We start from the raw sequence: 16,179 nt of genomic DNA, 5'->3' as shown, positions 1-16,179 counted from the left end.
TAAAAATCTCATTACCGTTCGATTAGACCGTTTTTTCTTTATACTTTGCATTGCAAAAAACGAGCGAAATCTAATTATTATATATATAAAACAGTTATTTATGAAGTTTTATTTAATGCAATAGTTGTGAAATAATAGGGTTTAAATATGCTAATTACGGATTATGTTTAAACGTACGACGTTTAAATACTGAAATGTGCGCTTACTAATACTATTACACGATTTATAAAGAAATAAATATATTGTAATTTTTTTTGAAAATTTTTCTTGTATGGTATTTTGATTCACGAATTTTGGAACACGCTGTATGTATTATATATATGTTTATTCTTCTTACAAACTGTTTCATATATATCTTCCTCTCTCAATTTGGATATACTTTTGGATCACCATGCACATTCCATGCATACAATCCTCCAAGTTTCGAATTAGTGTTTTTGCCAGAGATTGATTATCATTATCACGATTGTTACTTTCTTATAGTGTTTTCTATGAAAAAAAAGAAACCATTTGGCTCTGCTGGAGATTTCTTTCCAAAACCGAAGGAAAATTGAAAAATGGTAATTTAATCGATTCTCATATCACTTGTATGTATGTAATTGCGATTTCCCTTGGCTACATGTGCAACATTCAGAGTGTAGCGTGTTTCCATGGCTGGTAAAAAAAAATTTTAAAAAATGGAAATTAATCGGGAGCAGAATTTAAGCGCAGTAATAAAGTAGTGTAGATCATGGTGTGCATCACTCCAGTGCAATGCAACGCTTACACGCTACTGGTGTGGTGTAAGGCTACACCCGAGGAGGTAACCACTAACTGTAATATTGTCCCACAGATTACGTGATTTTATTTCATTTCATATACGATTTCATCTAATAACAAATAATTTTCTTCATTGTGTATAAAGTTATTTAGCAAAATAAACGATTTTATCTAATATTACACATTATTTTTTGTAATTGCATATGTAATTATCGGATTATATATATATATATATTGTATATTAGGATTTCATATGAATTTATAATGATTTTGGGGACTTCCAAGATTACATTAAGTGATTACCTTCGCTACACCCAGTGTATTCTAAAGGAAAACGCTATAAGGTTTATGATTTATCATTGTTATCTATATGTACTATTTTAAAAGATTTTTCAAAATTTAGAGTGGTTAGTCGGAAAATTTTTCTGTTAATTGCTGGAAATTCGTTTAAAAAGCTGAAGTTTCTAAGCGAAAACCAAAAATGTGGATATATAATCAATTACATAAAAATAAAAATTCTACAATTTTTTTAAATTAATCTTTGACTGGTTCACGACACTTATAACGCGCGATAGTGCACCATATAGATCCTTAAATTTGTTATATACGAGTTCAATATGAACGAACCAGAAACATTTGTATTTGCATGCCCGATGAATTGCTTAATTGTACTCGAATGGGAGCAGGACAACAGATGTTGTAATAATACGTACATCAAGAAATCCATACAGTAGGTAGATTCAATTAAGCGAACACACGGGCGCGATCTATGCGACGTAAGAATCGCCTCGGTTTATATCGATAGACTGTGATGTAATAAGATAGTATATAAGAAAACGACTACTGAAAAATGTATACAGAGTATTTATAATAGGGCGGTCGCGCCGCTCGAAAATTCTCTTTCTGTCTCTCTCTCCACCATGAGATAGAAATCAGCAGGCGGAGAATTTAATATCAGTATTCTGTCTTCCTCAACTACATAGACGAATGAGATCCAAAGTGATGAGCCACACGACACTTGTAATATAGCAACGATGTGTGCCTTCGAATATATGCGTGTAAATCGCATGTGTATCGTTTGGCATTTTTCATATGGCGTTTGTTTGGTGGCTCAAAGTACTGGATCAACAGTCAGGTGTCAAGATAGAGGATTTTTCTTATATGGAAAACAGCGCGCTACATTGGCAGCATTAATTTGTGCTAGATAATTTGATAGATCATAGTTCTTTTCGCACGTACAGTCTTTACGTATCGTTAAACGAAAGAGAAATCGTTTCATCATCTAATTCTACAATATTTTCTTTTGACTCCATCTCGTGTTCGATCGACTTTTGTTCTACATGTATGTTACTCTTACTGATCGAAGACGTAAGACATATACAAATATCTCAATATCCATACTCGGTAGACGAAAGCGGATAATTGAATGAGCCACGTTGTACATATATCCGGGCATTGTCTTTACGTTTATCTTTAATTATTACGTTGAAAGATCGAGAAATGGTGAGACTTCGCGTTCTTTAAAGTCCGCATTTAATCAAAAATGGTGTTCCTTTCGCGGTATGAAAACGCACGAGTATTAATTCTTGAGTGATGTTTAAACGAAAAGTGGAATATGCGTCACATTTACGTCGATTACCTGTACCCCACAAAAGGAGGGAACATCGCGAAAGGATCACTGGCCAGATTGGCCTACTTTAGTCTATATTAAACTTGGTCTTGGTGTTCGCACAATCCGTGGCACGCTCAGGAACAAACGTGTAGTATTATACGTAGTCCCTCTTATATCCAGATTTCTCTCTCTTCTTGAACGTTCGCTTGTAGCTGCGCGTGAGGCTGTGCGTCGCCACACTGTTCAACGCTGCTTTTGTGCATGCCACGGCACTTGTTTCCTAATTTCTATCCCTGAAACAAAGTTTCTTTCTTTCTCTCGAAACTTATCATTAAGATAATTTATCAGAAGCGACTCTGTAAACCATGAGTATAACTGTTACATAATATAAATATATATCATTTATATCTATATTATGTGACAGTATATACTCATGGTTTACTGAGGAACAGTTGCTTATTTGAAAGAAATGATTAAAGTCCGATGTTTCGTCGCTTAGAAAGAGACAGGTGGTTTTCTATGAAATACCGTCTATATGTAGAAGAAACATTAATACTTACACAGGCCCAGGATAGTAATAGGGTGGTGGTCGTTCGTATTCAGTGCTTAAAGGAGGCGGAGTCCCGGCAGCTGGTTGATATCTTGGCGGACCACCGTTGGGGAAATCCCAATTTCTGTAAAAATATTATATGGCATTTCAGTAGTTAATACTTAATCGCGTTTCACTCAAGTTCGGTCATGAGTTTATAGCATTTTGCATTTCCTAGCATTTTATTAATTCCGTTTAGCCCTTTCTGCCACTCGTTAGTTTCGGACACTTACTGGTTTGGCCGTGAAAAAGCTAAACGCTGATCTATCATGTTTCTTGCCACAGTAAAATGCTTTAGCGAACTAATATACAGCAGCTGCTAAGCGAAATTAAATTAATATTGTAATCCGACTGAAACGTCCCGACAATTTTGTAAAATATATTCCCGTTGAGATGGACATGCTTTTTCGCGATAATTTGCAAGGTATCTTGAAGTAACATTAATATTACGGAAGAAACATTATTCGAGACGGAAATTTATTTAATAATTGTTCTCATTGAAAATGTTTAATTTCGGTCAACAACAACAGAACGAGCCTCCACGGGTGGGGAGGAAATTGAACGATCATTCGGATCTTATTTCAGACCATTTCATTGCGAAAAGCCTAATTTTCTTGCAAAAGCTATTATAAATTGAAAAGAAGAAACGTAAGAGAAAAAAAAGAGAAAAGAAACAGATTAAACGAGCACGAACGCAGGAGGAGAAACGCTGAAACATTTTGTGTCAACAATAGTCTTTGCGACTTACGTGCAGAGGCGTATCGAGAGACGCGAGAGGCCGAGCCCCCCGCAAGGTTCCCACTCACCTGGAAAGAACCGGGAGAAAAATCGTGACCATCGGGATTGCATGAAATGCATCAAAATGATGTTTATAATAGTCAACACAGTTCAAATTGCAAAAATCGTGCGTGAAATCGTAAAGGAAACAACCGAAACGGCCATCGTTCCGTAATCTCGGGTACCGAAGAGTTGCGGATGGTCGTCTCCAGTTGAGTACGACGAGATCCGCTCTTTTGAAACCCGTGGCGAGAACGATGTCAGCCGTCCAAAAATTTAGGCCTACAGAAATAATATATGAAATCACTCGATGAGTGGGAACCCTGCTTGTGCCGGGCGAGGAAAATAGATCAAGGAGATCAGTATGAACTAATCACCAGATACCAAGTACCGATATATACTCAAACAAGGTGAAAGCGTTACGTTTGACAGGAAGCTAGCTTTACGCTTATCGGCGCCGTTAGGGACTTACTGCGACTCTAGTGATAGACTAAAGACTTTACTGTGAGGTTCTGTTTTTGAAGGGGCGGTATGTTTGTGATTTCGCCATGATAGAGTGAAACTGTAAAGAAATAAGACGTGACCGATGAAACAGCAAGATGACATGGGGGGGGGGGGGGGAGGGAGAGGGAGAGGGGAAGGAGGAAAGAAAGTGTGTATGTGTGTGTGTGTTTTTCGAAATTGATAGTCAATTTTTATATTTAAGATCTTTTAGGCCTTATCGTTACTTCGATTTTAAGTCTCGCTTAATGTCGAGTAACGTTGGTGCAACCGAGCCTTATAGTACAGTTAAATGTACTTACAAGGGAACAAAACAAGTACCTCTCACAATTTTTTAATAAGCTCTTAAAATATACATTGTTTATAAAATCTATAGGTATTTATAAAGTCTCATCCAGGCCTTATATTTTAGACACGACTTTACAGACATGTGGAGTAGACCTCGCTTCGCATAAAAAGTTGATCGCCTCTGGACAGGGGAGGAAGTGAAATGAATCTTGCTTTGCATGAAAAGTTAAACATTTTTACAGTTATATATTTTTCAAGCTCGTCCGATTGATTGTTATTGTTAGAGTCGCAACAAAGATTTTTATCAAGTTTGCAAGAAAAAAACATTTAAAAAATATTAATTTGTAAATGCAATAAATTTGTTCAATTTATACCTTTATTTATGCATTGTAAAAAAAAGTGTCACATTTGGTTTACTTCATAACTTTTTGAACAGCCGATTCCTGAACTATTATTTTCTTTTGTAGTTTGAAATGTCAACTTTAAAACATTGAAACGTATTTTTTCTTTAAACATTTTTGTTTCAGAGTCTTGCATTTTTATATAAAAATACATTTTTTCATTTTAAGAACATAACTAATACGAATACAAAGCCTATAACTGTCTATATGTAGTCTTTCTAAACTGCGCACCGAACAATTGTCGGTCTTGAAACGCAATTCTAATAAACTACCGCAGTACTATCACGAATTAAATTGATTAACAATTTAATAATTAATTGATGCTCTTTTGGCATCTTATATCGATGTTAAACTATATAAAATCTGAAATTAATAATTCTTCTTATTATTGCGAAAAATATTACCTCGTCCGGGAGTCGAACTCGGATCGTTTGCTTTACGCGCAAGTGTCCTAGCTAACCAGACTACTATACCTTTTTTCATTTCGTTAACTATAATTATTATAGTTATTATAGTATACAGTTATATATAATATTTATGTACAATTTTTAATAAATATATGCACAACTTTATAAATATTTTCTAAAAATATAAAAGTGTATATGTAGGAATTTATTTATAATTTTTATATATTTAAAAGTAATAAAAATTAACCCAAACTGTGACTCCTATATAGGAAATTATAGTAAAGGTGCCAAAAAAACTATCATGTATATTAAAAGTTAAAATAAGAGAAAAGAAGAAGAAAGTAAGAGTGAGAAGAGAAAGAAAGGGAGAGGGAGAGGAAGAGGTAAAGACAATAGAAGAAAGGAGGAAGAGGAGAACGAGAGAAGGAGAGCAAGAAAGAGAGGGGGAGAGAGAGAGGGGGGTAGAGGGAAAAGTAACATTGTCATGATGTCACATTAAGGTCTACCACAAATTTCTGTAACAGTAACCGTAAGATGTAAACTTAAGTCGATGAGCTAATTAGAATATTGCTTTAGATCTATATGATCTAACGGAAATAGACATAGCATTAAACTTATCTATAAGGTAGATTTCAACTGTGTGAAATTTGTCTTATGAATTACTTTATTGCTATTTATATTTCTGTTAGATCACGTAGATCTAAAGCAATATTCTTATTGATTTTCATCGATTAATGCCTCTATTTCCACCAAGAAAGATTAACTTTAATCTCGGTTTAACTTACTGTTCATCTTTTTCTAATTTTTAGAACTAGAAAAAGACAAAGAGCAAATTGAACCGAGATTAAAGTTAATTTGCATTGGTGGAAATGGGCGTTAAACTTATTATCTTGCGGTTACCGTTATACAGAAATTTGTTTGCGGTAGCCCTGAAAGTGCTGCCGCACACACCTTCCGTAACAGTACCCATAATACGTACCGTAAGAATAAACCATTAAGAATTAACAGTTCAAAAGAATTCTCGATTGGCTGATTCTTATAAGGTGATTCTTATAAGGTATAAGGTGAATGTCCCGATTTCTACTCAAGTTCCTATTTCTACTCTCTATGAATACGTCTTATATAGAATATTTATATTAATAAGACGTATTCATAGTGAGTAGAAATAGGAACTTGAGTAGAAATCGGGACATTCACCTTATCTTATGGTTACTCTTACAGAAGGTGTATGCGACAATCCTAAACGCGGTACAATGCGTTGATTGATAACATACGTCTCAATCGAGATGGATGGCGATGTTGATGATTGTGAGGGGAAATTTATCTCCTGGAATAGGTGATATTTAATGACCCTGTGGGTGAGACGATTCCACTTACTTAGGCGCCAGATCGGAATATCGTGAGTCATGGTGCGACGTGCTCTGATGGGCATCGGGGATCCTCTCGCGTTCGCCGTATCCCATCGCCGGTCCATCATAACTCTCGACGTACGCCGCGGGGTTATGTCTATGAGACATGTGCTTCTTGTCGTGGACGCTGTAATCAGACGTTTCATTAAGATTGTTGCTTACATTTTACGAAGACGCGACGAATCGCTCATCATGCGAGTTAGAGACGCGGGGTGCGTGTTACGTACGCTAATAAGCCGCTTGATGTATTCGTTAAGAATCTCCGGTTCAGCGTTTCCCAATCTGTCCTGGATTCTTGAAAACTATCCCTTCTCATCTCTGAAATTTGAAGATTTCACGCGACCTTCGTGTATTTTCACGGTCTGTACGGATAACTTGAACAACATCTTTTGGGAAACACTTCTCCGGATAGCGTGTAATGCGTGTATTTAAATAGTGTAACCTGCTTGCGAGCTCGCAGAATGATGAATTGCATCTACGATGTCCAATAAATTGCAGTGTCACCACAAGTTGTCGTTTTGTACGACAAACGACACGAATATAATTAATTAAGCAAGGTTGATGCAAGGTTGAACGAAATATAGGATAAGAATATTATATATCAGATAGAATTTTTTGGATCAAAGATATATATGTTGACTCCAATTTCAATTTGCTCCAATTTATTATAATTGAAAATTTAATAGAAAGACTTACATATAAGCCTTCCTTTCCGTATCTAATCACTATATGAGCTCGCATTTTGAGCTACAGTTCTGCAGTTAAAGAACACTTCCCAGACGGTCGTAACCGGTGCTGTACGCTTAATCTATTATAAAAGCCGTAATCTATTCGCATACGTGTACTCTTCCTAGCGAAGCTTCTAAGCAGAAGCTATCATTACTACATAGCAATAGTTAACCTTTTCGATACGGCTTTATTTTTCGCCACTATGCTTCCGCTGTGTGAACAGTCAAATCGCGAATACGCTGTCATTTATACAAGACACCTGTGACACGAACTTTACTTCACCGAAGAAAAAAGCATAGCGGTTAAATTTTATCATGTAACATAAACATAAAGTATTGGTACAAAGGAATTATATTTTAACACGTTTTAAGTCCTGTGTCCCACGATGTTAGAATTCAGTTCAAATTCTTGGATCCAGGAATGTATAGCTAATCATCAATATGTAGTTTTACGGAAGTGGCAAGTTGATTGACTATATATTTCTTGGTCCGAAAATTCGGACCGAGTTCTAACACCGTAGATACAGGGTTTTGCAGTAAACACTTTATAGTAACAACACTTAAAAAATTGTTAAACTGTAGTTGTCGTACACGACGAGCATTCAACGCTAGACGATTATAGTCTTGATTAATATCGAAAAGGTTAATAAGAATGGTCAAATAAGCGAAAAATAAATCTCAGAACGTTTAACGAAATTCGACACGAATATATCACAAACGTTAAAATAAAGAGTTAGAATCTTCGTATGTGTTGACGTGCACTCGTATATTGAGATGAAAGTATAGTGAAAGATATTCGTTATAGATCAGAGTGATAAATATTTTGTCTGTTTGTGTGTGTGATAAATTCACATTGTTCAAATGTATATTCTTCTTCTGTCAAATAATAAGCATACATATGACATCACGAAAATCTGTATAACACAAGTATATTCTTTGTTTGATTATGTAGGTATTCGTGTATCTTGCTACGTGTGTTACTCATACTCAGTTAACTCAGCATATTTCTAAAAAAAAAGACAAAATTAAAAATAAGCCATTTTGAAAAATAGATTTTTAGCAATAAAAATTATTCATTATTATCTCTCGTATTTGGATTATTATCATATTAAAATATTCAGTATTAAAATAAATACGAGAGTGGATGAAATATAAATGAGAATTTCGCTCTGGAGTCTAGAGAAGATAAATTATAGGATAATGCAATGTTAAGAATATTTCGGTGGAGATGTTAGGAGGGGATTTCTAGTCTGAGAGCATCCTCGGATCGGTACAGCAGTCTGCAACAATATGAGTGAGAAAGAGATTCACCCGTCCGTCACGCAATGGATCACATTCATAATTAAATTTCTGACAAAGGAGGGGGATTCGGCCTGTTGAAATTCTCCGTATATTATATTTCTTTGGAAAACGAGAAAGAGTCAAAACTAAAAGTCACGATCGTCATCCCAGGACGAGTCTAACGGAAGACAATATTCATGCGTTCGTGACCTTCTGGAGACCGACCGACGCATTACAATTGCTGAAATTGCTGCTCATTTTGGAAACAGTTATTATGACAGTATCCAAAAAATCATCTCAGATGTGATGGGATACAAGAAAGTGTCAGCTCGTTAAATCTCGCGTTTTCTTACGGAGTAGCACAAAAATGTTCACGTCAAACGCGTCAAAAATTGGAGCAAATTTCCTGGGTTGCACTTGAACACTCTCCCTACAGTCCAGACTTATGTCATATGACCTTTACACGTTTGGCTCTCTAAGAGATGTTGGGAGGGAAGTGTTTTGCAGACGACGCAAGAGTGGAGGTCTTCGTGGCTCACAACACGTTCACCTCCCTTTTATAATGACAACATAAAAAAGTTTCCAGTCAGATGGGGAAAATGGGTTTCCAAAGCAAGAGATTACGAAAAAAAAATTTTAAAAAATGTTTTATGTTTTTATTTCATATAAAAAGATTTTAAAAATAAATTCTGGTTTATATTTGATCCACTCTCGTAACAACAACAAAATTTACTAAACGATTACAAAATTTTGTTATATATTCGAAAATAAGTGAAGCCTGACAGATTGGAGCATAAGATTTGTTTAATTTTCTTATTTTATTATCATAATACTAAAGCAGGGTGTCTAGCGTTATCTGTCTAATCTATTCAAGGATAATTCCAGAATATTCCAGGTAAAAAATCCTAGTTTTTCCAGGATATACCTATCGATTAATTTCCATCACTTGATTAATTTTCATCGATTCGCATAATATTATATGCTTTATATTTAAAATTTCTTTTCAAAATTTTAGATTAGAGAAATTTTTCGTGCGCACGAGCAGAAAATATTCATATTTCTCTTTTTTTTCGCGATCTAATTTCTTTTAAATTCACAGAATAAAAAATTCAAGGTTAGTCCTGAAATTCCAGGGGTTTTTCAGGAGTTTTCAAGAGTACGTTAAATTCAATTATATATATATATATATATATATATATATATATGAACAAAATAATTCAAATTAACGCTTGTTTAATTGCACATTATAATACATTTTAAAACATTCAATGATCCAACAAGAAAGCACAAAAAAGTTAGAAAATATAACAATATAATTGTAAATTTAATATCAAAACATTTCAACTGTCACAGAATCTTCATCAGTTTAATATAATTAATTTAACTTGATAACGATAATAAACCGAACAGTAAAAGAGACAACAAAAAGTCAAATCAAACTAGATTTTCGAATCTCAAATAATGAAATAAATACTTCATTTTTTTACAATAATAATTTTGGTCAACGTTGTTTTATTCACAGCCAACAAGATAATATGTAATCGTCAAATAATAAATAAAATTTATTATACTGTGCAGCGTTATTTCAAAATTAGTTGAATTTATATCATATTAATTTAATTCTAAAATAAATCTGTGTGAATTTATATATTACAAATGGGTTTGTGGACACTTCACCTTCTACCAATTCATCGTTCGACATTTCATTGTTGTAACTTGTTCGTAAGACAAGTTTACCGTCTAGTACATTTCTTTGTCCACGACACTCAACCGTCTACAGTTTATGTTTCAAAACATTTTTTTTCTTTAATTTCTTTTGAGCGTCCGCGACACTTCTTCGTCCGCTATTTATGATGTTATAGATATAAAACGTTTAATTAGTCGTAGCCTTACTTTTATTTTATTTATAATAAATTATAATATATTAACTATGTATATTATATATATCGATTAAATTTCGATATTATTTAATACAATTTTTAGTAAAATTTGACACATTAATATGTGTCAGTCGGATATTATTATATAATACCGATAATATAGTATCTGGTCATGTATTCAGCTGAACTTTATTTATAGTTTATGGTTAAGCGATGTTGAAATTGCAGTATTGCAAACAACTCTGTCCCATAGCCATCGATTATTATCACTATTTTCTCCTTACTTTCCATTTTTAAAATAAAAATATTAGTGAATTTATGCCGGATATCCAGAAAATATTCGATATTCGGCTGGTTAATTGCCCTACTATTCAACCAGATATCGGATATAAGGTATTATAATTTTTTCGGATATCCAATATCTAATTTTACGATCCGGTGTATCTCTAGTATACAGAGTGTCTAGAATTTAAATGTCAAAACTTCGGGAGCGTGTAGGAGATAAACTTGGAAAAAAGTCCTATAGAGATATGCTTGTCTTTGCTTCGTTTTGGAGAAAATCGCAAAAAAGACAAAACATAGTTGTTTCATTCTTGGTTGCTTTTTCGAGGAGTAATATCATATCTTGGTCATCCTGATCATCTGATCTGACATCACTGGATTTCTTTGTGTAAGGGGTCTTAAAAAAAGTTTATTCGTTGTCAATCAATTCAAGAGAACAAATCGAGGCTGCATCAAATATCACCTGATCAGTGTTTGGCTGCAATATGAGATAAAGTTTCAGTACACGCAGCCGAAGTTTTGATTTAAATTTCGAACATTCTGCATATCGTATAATCTTCGCATTATATAAGTACGTATATTATTCAAATGTATTTGTGTTAAATGATTATATATCAAAATTACTACCTCTTAGATGCTGTAATAGCTCATTTTCTTTATCTTTTATTGATAATTAAGAGAGATAAGAATAAGTTAAATATAATATTTCATATAATAAAAATTATTCTTAATAGGGTTGGGAAGAAGTTTTTGTAAAAGTAACTTATTATTAATTTAAAAAAATAATTTTGTTATTATTACTCAAAGACGTTACAGTATTATTTAATTGTCGCTACATATAAAAAACATGATAAAAAATTTCGCACATTCCTTACTTTTTCATACTTGCATATGCATATATAATATAATACATATGCATTATAAATGTATATGCAAATGTAGTGATAAAAGTAATAATTTATATTTGTTTGTAATGGTAAGAGTAATAATTTATATTACCGTTACGAAAAAATGTAACTACATTATCATTAACCATTAACTACGTAACCATTAACATAACAAATAAAAAAGTGTAACGTTACTCATTTGTTATTAAAAAAAAAATAATAAATTACAAAACGATAAAAATTAACGCGTTACTTCTCAACTCTAATTCTTAATTACCAGAAAATGAAGAACTATATTATCTACATGTGAAACATATAAGGTGCGGGAAATATCGTGTCATTTTATGTCATACAGAAAGTTGTGACGACAAGTTTTATATATACATGCGTATATCTCGGGATATGTAAACATGCGAGCACACTTCGACTTTGTCATAGTATACTTACTGGGCAAGGGGTATGTTATCCCTGTCTGCGTACGCGTCATACAAATATTCACTGTAACGGAGCGTGTTAGCGGTTAGATTCCAACAACCATTCCACACATTAGACAGTTACATAATCTAGAAGCTACCGCAATGGACCGCGACCGATCGGTCTAAGAAAAACATTTTATAACATTGTATAATCTCTTGTTGTGACTCGTAATCAATAAAAAAATGCACGCGCGAGATGTGGTTGGGATATTTTTATAAACATCGAAATAGTATAAGTGACTTAATCAAAGTACTGATATAAAAAATTACTGATTGTATAAATAAGAATTGTTAATTATTTTATACCCGTGTCACACTACGCATTGAAGCTTAAGGATTGCGAATTAAAGATTAGACTTCGACCAATCAGATAATTTTAATCTATTTCGTTTTGATTAGCTGAATTCTAATCCCCAATTCTTAATCTTCAATACATAATATGACGTTAAACAATTATTTCTGTTTTAAACAGGCTATAAGTTTCCGAGAGGACAATTTCGAACCTGGAAATTCTTTCAGAATTTGCGGGATCGAAGGATTTTTTGGAAATAAAAAAACAAGAACATGCCGATATCAAAGATGTTACAAAGCGCGAATAAGAACATGCCATGATATATGGAAGCTCGAGAGTGACTACGAGACGGAAATAAAAGAATTAACAGTTTCTACATGAGAAGTGCTCAGGGATTCGTTGTACGTTGAGGTTCGCAAAAAAGAAAGAAAAAAAGCCTTATCACTCCGAAGTTTAACGTATAATGCGTTTCGTTATTTCTTACATTTTTTTTGAATTTATAATTGACACTTTATTAACGTTAATCAACGGTTCGGTGAATGACTCGTGTTTAATGTACGAATTCGATTGACAATGGATCTACTAAAGACACATTAGTATTTCAAATGTTGTCATGCACCATATATTGGATGAATCAAAAACAATTAAAGAGACGTCTCTTAGATCGCAATTGAGAATTGTTACATCTATAAAATGAAAGTAGAAACTTACGCTTCGACAAGAGGTCCCGGATATGGATCCGACTTTTGGTACAGAGCGCTCAGCTTCACACAGAGAACTATAGTTGGTATGAACAGGATCAGGCACCAACCAACGCTTGCCCAGAAGCCGTTCTACATATAAATTCAAATAAATCATAAATATTAATTCTCAGCGAAGCTTGCTTAATTTTACAACGTACATATTATTCGCATAATACTTTAATTGTCACTCGTTGCAACAAATTTATTTATTAGCTTACGAGACTTCTAAAACGGTTAAAAAATTTAATGAAAATTTAAGAATTTAGAAATAGAGGCACGTTAGCGTATCTAATGATAGACATGTGTGGAATTTATGTATTTATATTGGATTAGAGGAAAAGTTCTGCGGTATTTTATTAGCTCAAAATTTTATATTGTATATTTAAAAAATTAACGATTATACACCATTCGACTGAGCAAAGTTTCAGCTTTAAGAATCTGATTTTTTAATTGCGATACGATGATTTTTAATGAATTATGAGCAATTAAAATTAAAATTTCTTTACTTAACTCGCGAATAACTCAGAAACAAAAATTATAGGAAACAATTCTTTTTTCACGTTAGATAGTCAAAAATTTTCGCCAATTCTTTTTTGAAACGTAACAGACCTATAAAATGAGAAAAATTTCTCTTTTTTTCAGCGTATGTTTTCTATACGTAAAAATTACCAAATTCACATAAACTAAAAAGTTATAAAAATCTTTCGAAAATAGAAATTTGAAGTTAAAAAAAATTTTTTTTTTTAATTTAAATTTTGTTAATTTTTAACGAAGATATTGTATATACTCGAATACATATATATATATATATATATATATATATATATATATAATATGTATGTGCGTGCGTGCGTGAGCGTGTGCGTAATAGTTTTGAGCTAACAAAAGTCGCAGAATTGTTCTTCCAACTCAGTAAATGCATATAGTAAACTGAATACTTACGAATGGATCCAAAATTCTGTTGCATCCGGCCACGAGCGTTGCGTTATAAGCATTTGACACGGGAGCACATCTTCCAATCTTATAAACTGCAGATTCAATGACATGTTCGAGAAATTTATCCACTTGATGCAAAAACGCATTGCCAAATTTAGTAGCAAGCTGTCAACAACATATTTTAAATTGACATATTATAAATAACATCAATTGTATAGCAATATTATGACTTCTATAAAAAAAAAATAGGACATACATATTGAACGTATTCCGGTCCATCCTTATTTAGGAATTGCTGCGCTTTGGTAACTTCATCTACTAAATCATGAATAGCATCCGCCATTGAACTATGATTGAATTTAATAGTCTCCTGAAGAGTCAACGCGTTTGCGCTTAATTTTTCGCTGAGCATAGCCATGGGCATGACCAAGTCTCTGTGATAATGTTCCAAGTCATGCGCATTTTTTTCAAGACTAAGTTTGATTTCTTCTTGTCCTTCCGGCAATTTAGCGGAAACCTCTCGTAATTGTTTGGCAAGATGTTCCAAATTAATATTCGTGATGTTCTCGGCGAGTAGCTCGGCGTACTGATAGAACTTGATGTCGCTGAGACCGCTCTGTGCTAGATCGTTCAGCTTGGATCTCGCGCTATCCTTCAGAATTACTACACCGGGAGAAAGGCTGATCTTACGGCGCAGTTGTTGGATGGTATCATTAATGTCGTAACGTCCATTGTAATCACGGAGGCTCTCAACGACGAACACATTTTTCAGATTCAGCACGTTGTAAAGCGTCTCGTTTTCGTGGCATTTGCTGTAATGTGGAAAAATAAAAAATCACATATCAATTTTTTTTTTAATTCAATTCATATAGGATTATTTTTTACGATTATTTTACATGACGTTTATATATTAAATAAATCAATAATAAAGCTTAATTTTTCTCTTTTGTAATATATAAATTACGTAATAAGATTTCTGACAATCACTTGTCAGAATACAACCTTCCTTAGAATTTAACTAATTTTAAAATGCAGCAAATGCTTCATAGACATACTTACGTTACAATGTAACTCATATTAATATTCGCATTAGGATTTTTCGGATAAAGTAATCTCTTGATTTGCACGAGCTCATCGATCAATTCGAACATTCTGTTGTCTTTTGGATTTTTTAAAGGTTCGCAGATACCACGTTGGGCCATAACTCCGGTTATCATATGAACAACAGTTATAACCATCAGAATGCTTGTTAAAAGAAAGATGATCCACACAGCCCTGCCGATTTGAAATGTTAACAGTTATTTAAAAAACAAGAATGACAATGGAAACTGATTTTATTTTACGTAATTGTAGTAACATTTGCAACCTACATCATAAGGAATCGTGCTCCTGATCCCTTATTACAGCAATCATCTCCATATCCATCTGGACGTTTTCCGCAAATACCGCAGAAAAGGCCACATGTCAAACACATCAAGACAGTCAGAAGAATACCGGATATACCAAGACCAAGATAGTACCTAAAACAAAACACGTAAATTTAAAGATCATTAGATGTAATCCTATGAATTCTATGACTCGCAATGTATTTATCTTAAATTTATTCGTCCACGAACCTATAGGGCGAATACTGATTTATATTGTTCTGGGCAACTTCTAAATGTCGCATGTATACTTTATCTATGTCGACATTTATCCTGTCGATAAGGGCAGTCATGTTATTGGCAATGCTCGCCAGATAGTTACAGGCTCGTCGAATACTCGCACTGACAACAGGGATCGTTTGATTAACGGCGTGTTGTATATCCTTCTGAATCTTCAGAAACGAATCCCTGCCTTGGCTTACTTCCGATACTATATTACTGTCCATGAGCACGGTAATGTTATGTAACGCAAATGTAACGTCTGGCAGCTGAAAAGTATCATAACAC

At 33.6% G+C, this 16,179-nt stretch overlaps 1 protein-coding gene across 1 annotated transcript in view; it reads right to left on the bottom strand.

Moving 5' to 3' along the window:
* Positions 1-2,927: 2,927 nt before the first annotated feature.
* LOC108782732 (prominin-like protein) overlaps positions 2,928-16,179 on the bottom strand; it is a 38,833-nt gene continuing 25,581 nt past the window's right edge. The window contains exons 6-15 of the mRNA XM_018551086.1: positions 15,865-16,160; positions 15,619-15,768; positions 15,308-15,523; positions 14,505-15,060; positions 14,255-14,413; positions 13,281-13,402; positions 12,249-12,299; positions 6,712-6,870; positions 4,210-4,299; positions 2,928-3,045 (exon numbers count right to left, since the gene is read on the bottom strand). Coding sequence (XP_018406588.1) covers positions 2,928-3,045; positions 4,210-4,299; positions 6,712-6,870; positions 12,249-12,299; positions 13,281-13,402; positions 14,255-14,413; positions 14,505-15,060; positions 15,308-15,523; positions 15,619-15,768; positions 15,865-16,160 — 1,917 coding nt within the window. The remainder of the gene's footprint in view (positions 3,046-4,209; positions 4,300-6,711; positions 6,871-12,248; positions 12,300-13,280; positions 13,403-14,254; positions 14,414-14,504; positions 15,061-15,307; positions 15,524-15,618; positions 15,769-15,864; positions 16,161-16,179) is intronic.

This window comes from Cyphomyrmex costatus, unplaced genomic scaffold, assembly GCF_001594065.2.
Source record: "Cyphomyrmex costatus isolate MS0001 unplaced genomic scaffold, Ccosl1.0 scaffold1335, whole genome shotgun sequence".
Taxonomy (NCBI): domain Eukaryota; kingdom Metazoa; phylum Arthropoda; class Insecta; order Hymenoptera; family Formicidae; genus Cyphomyrmex; species Cyphomyrmex costatus.
The sequence above is the reverse complement of the archived record's forward strand: the minus strand, read 5'-3'. Positions and strand labels throughout refer to the sequence as shown.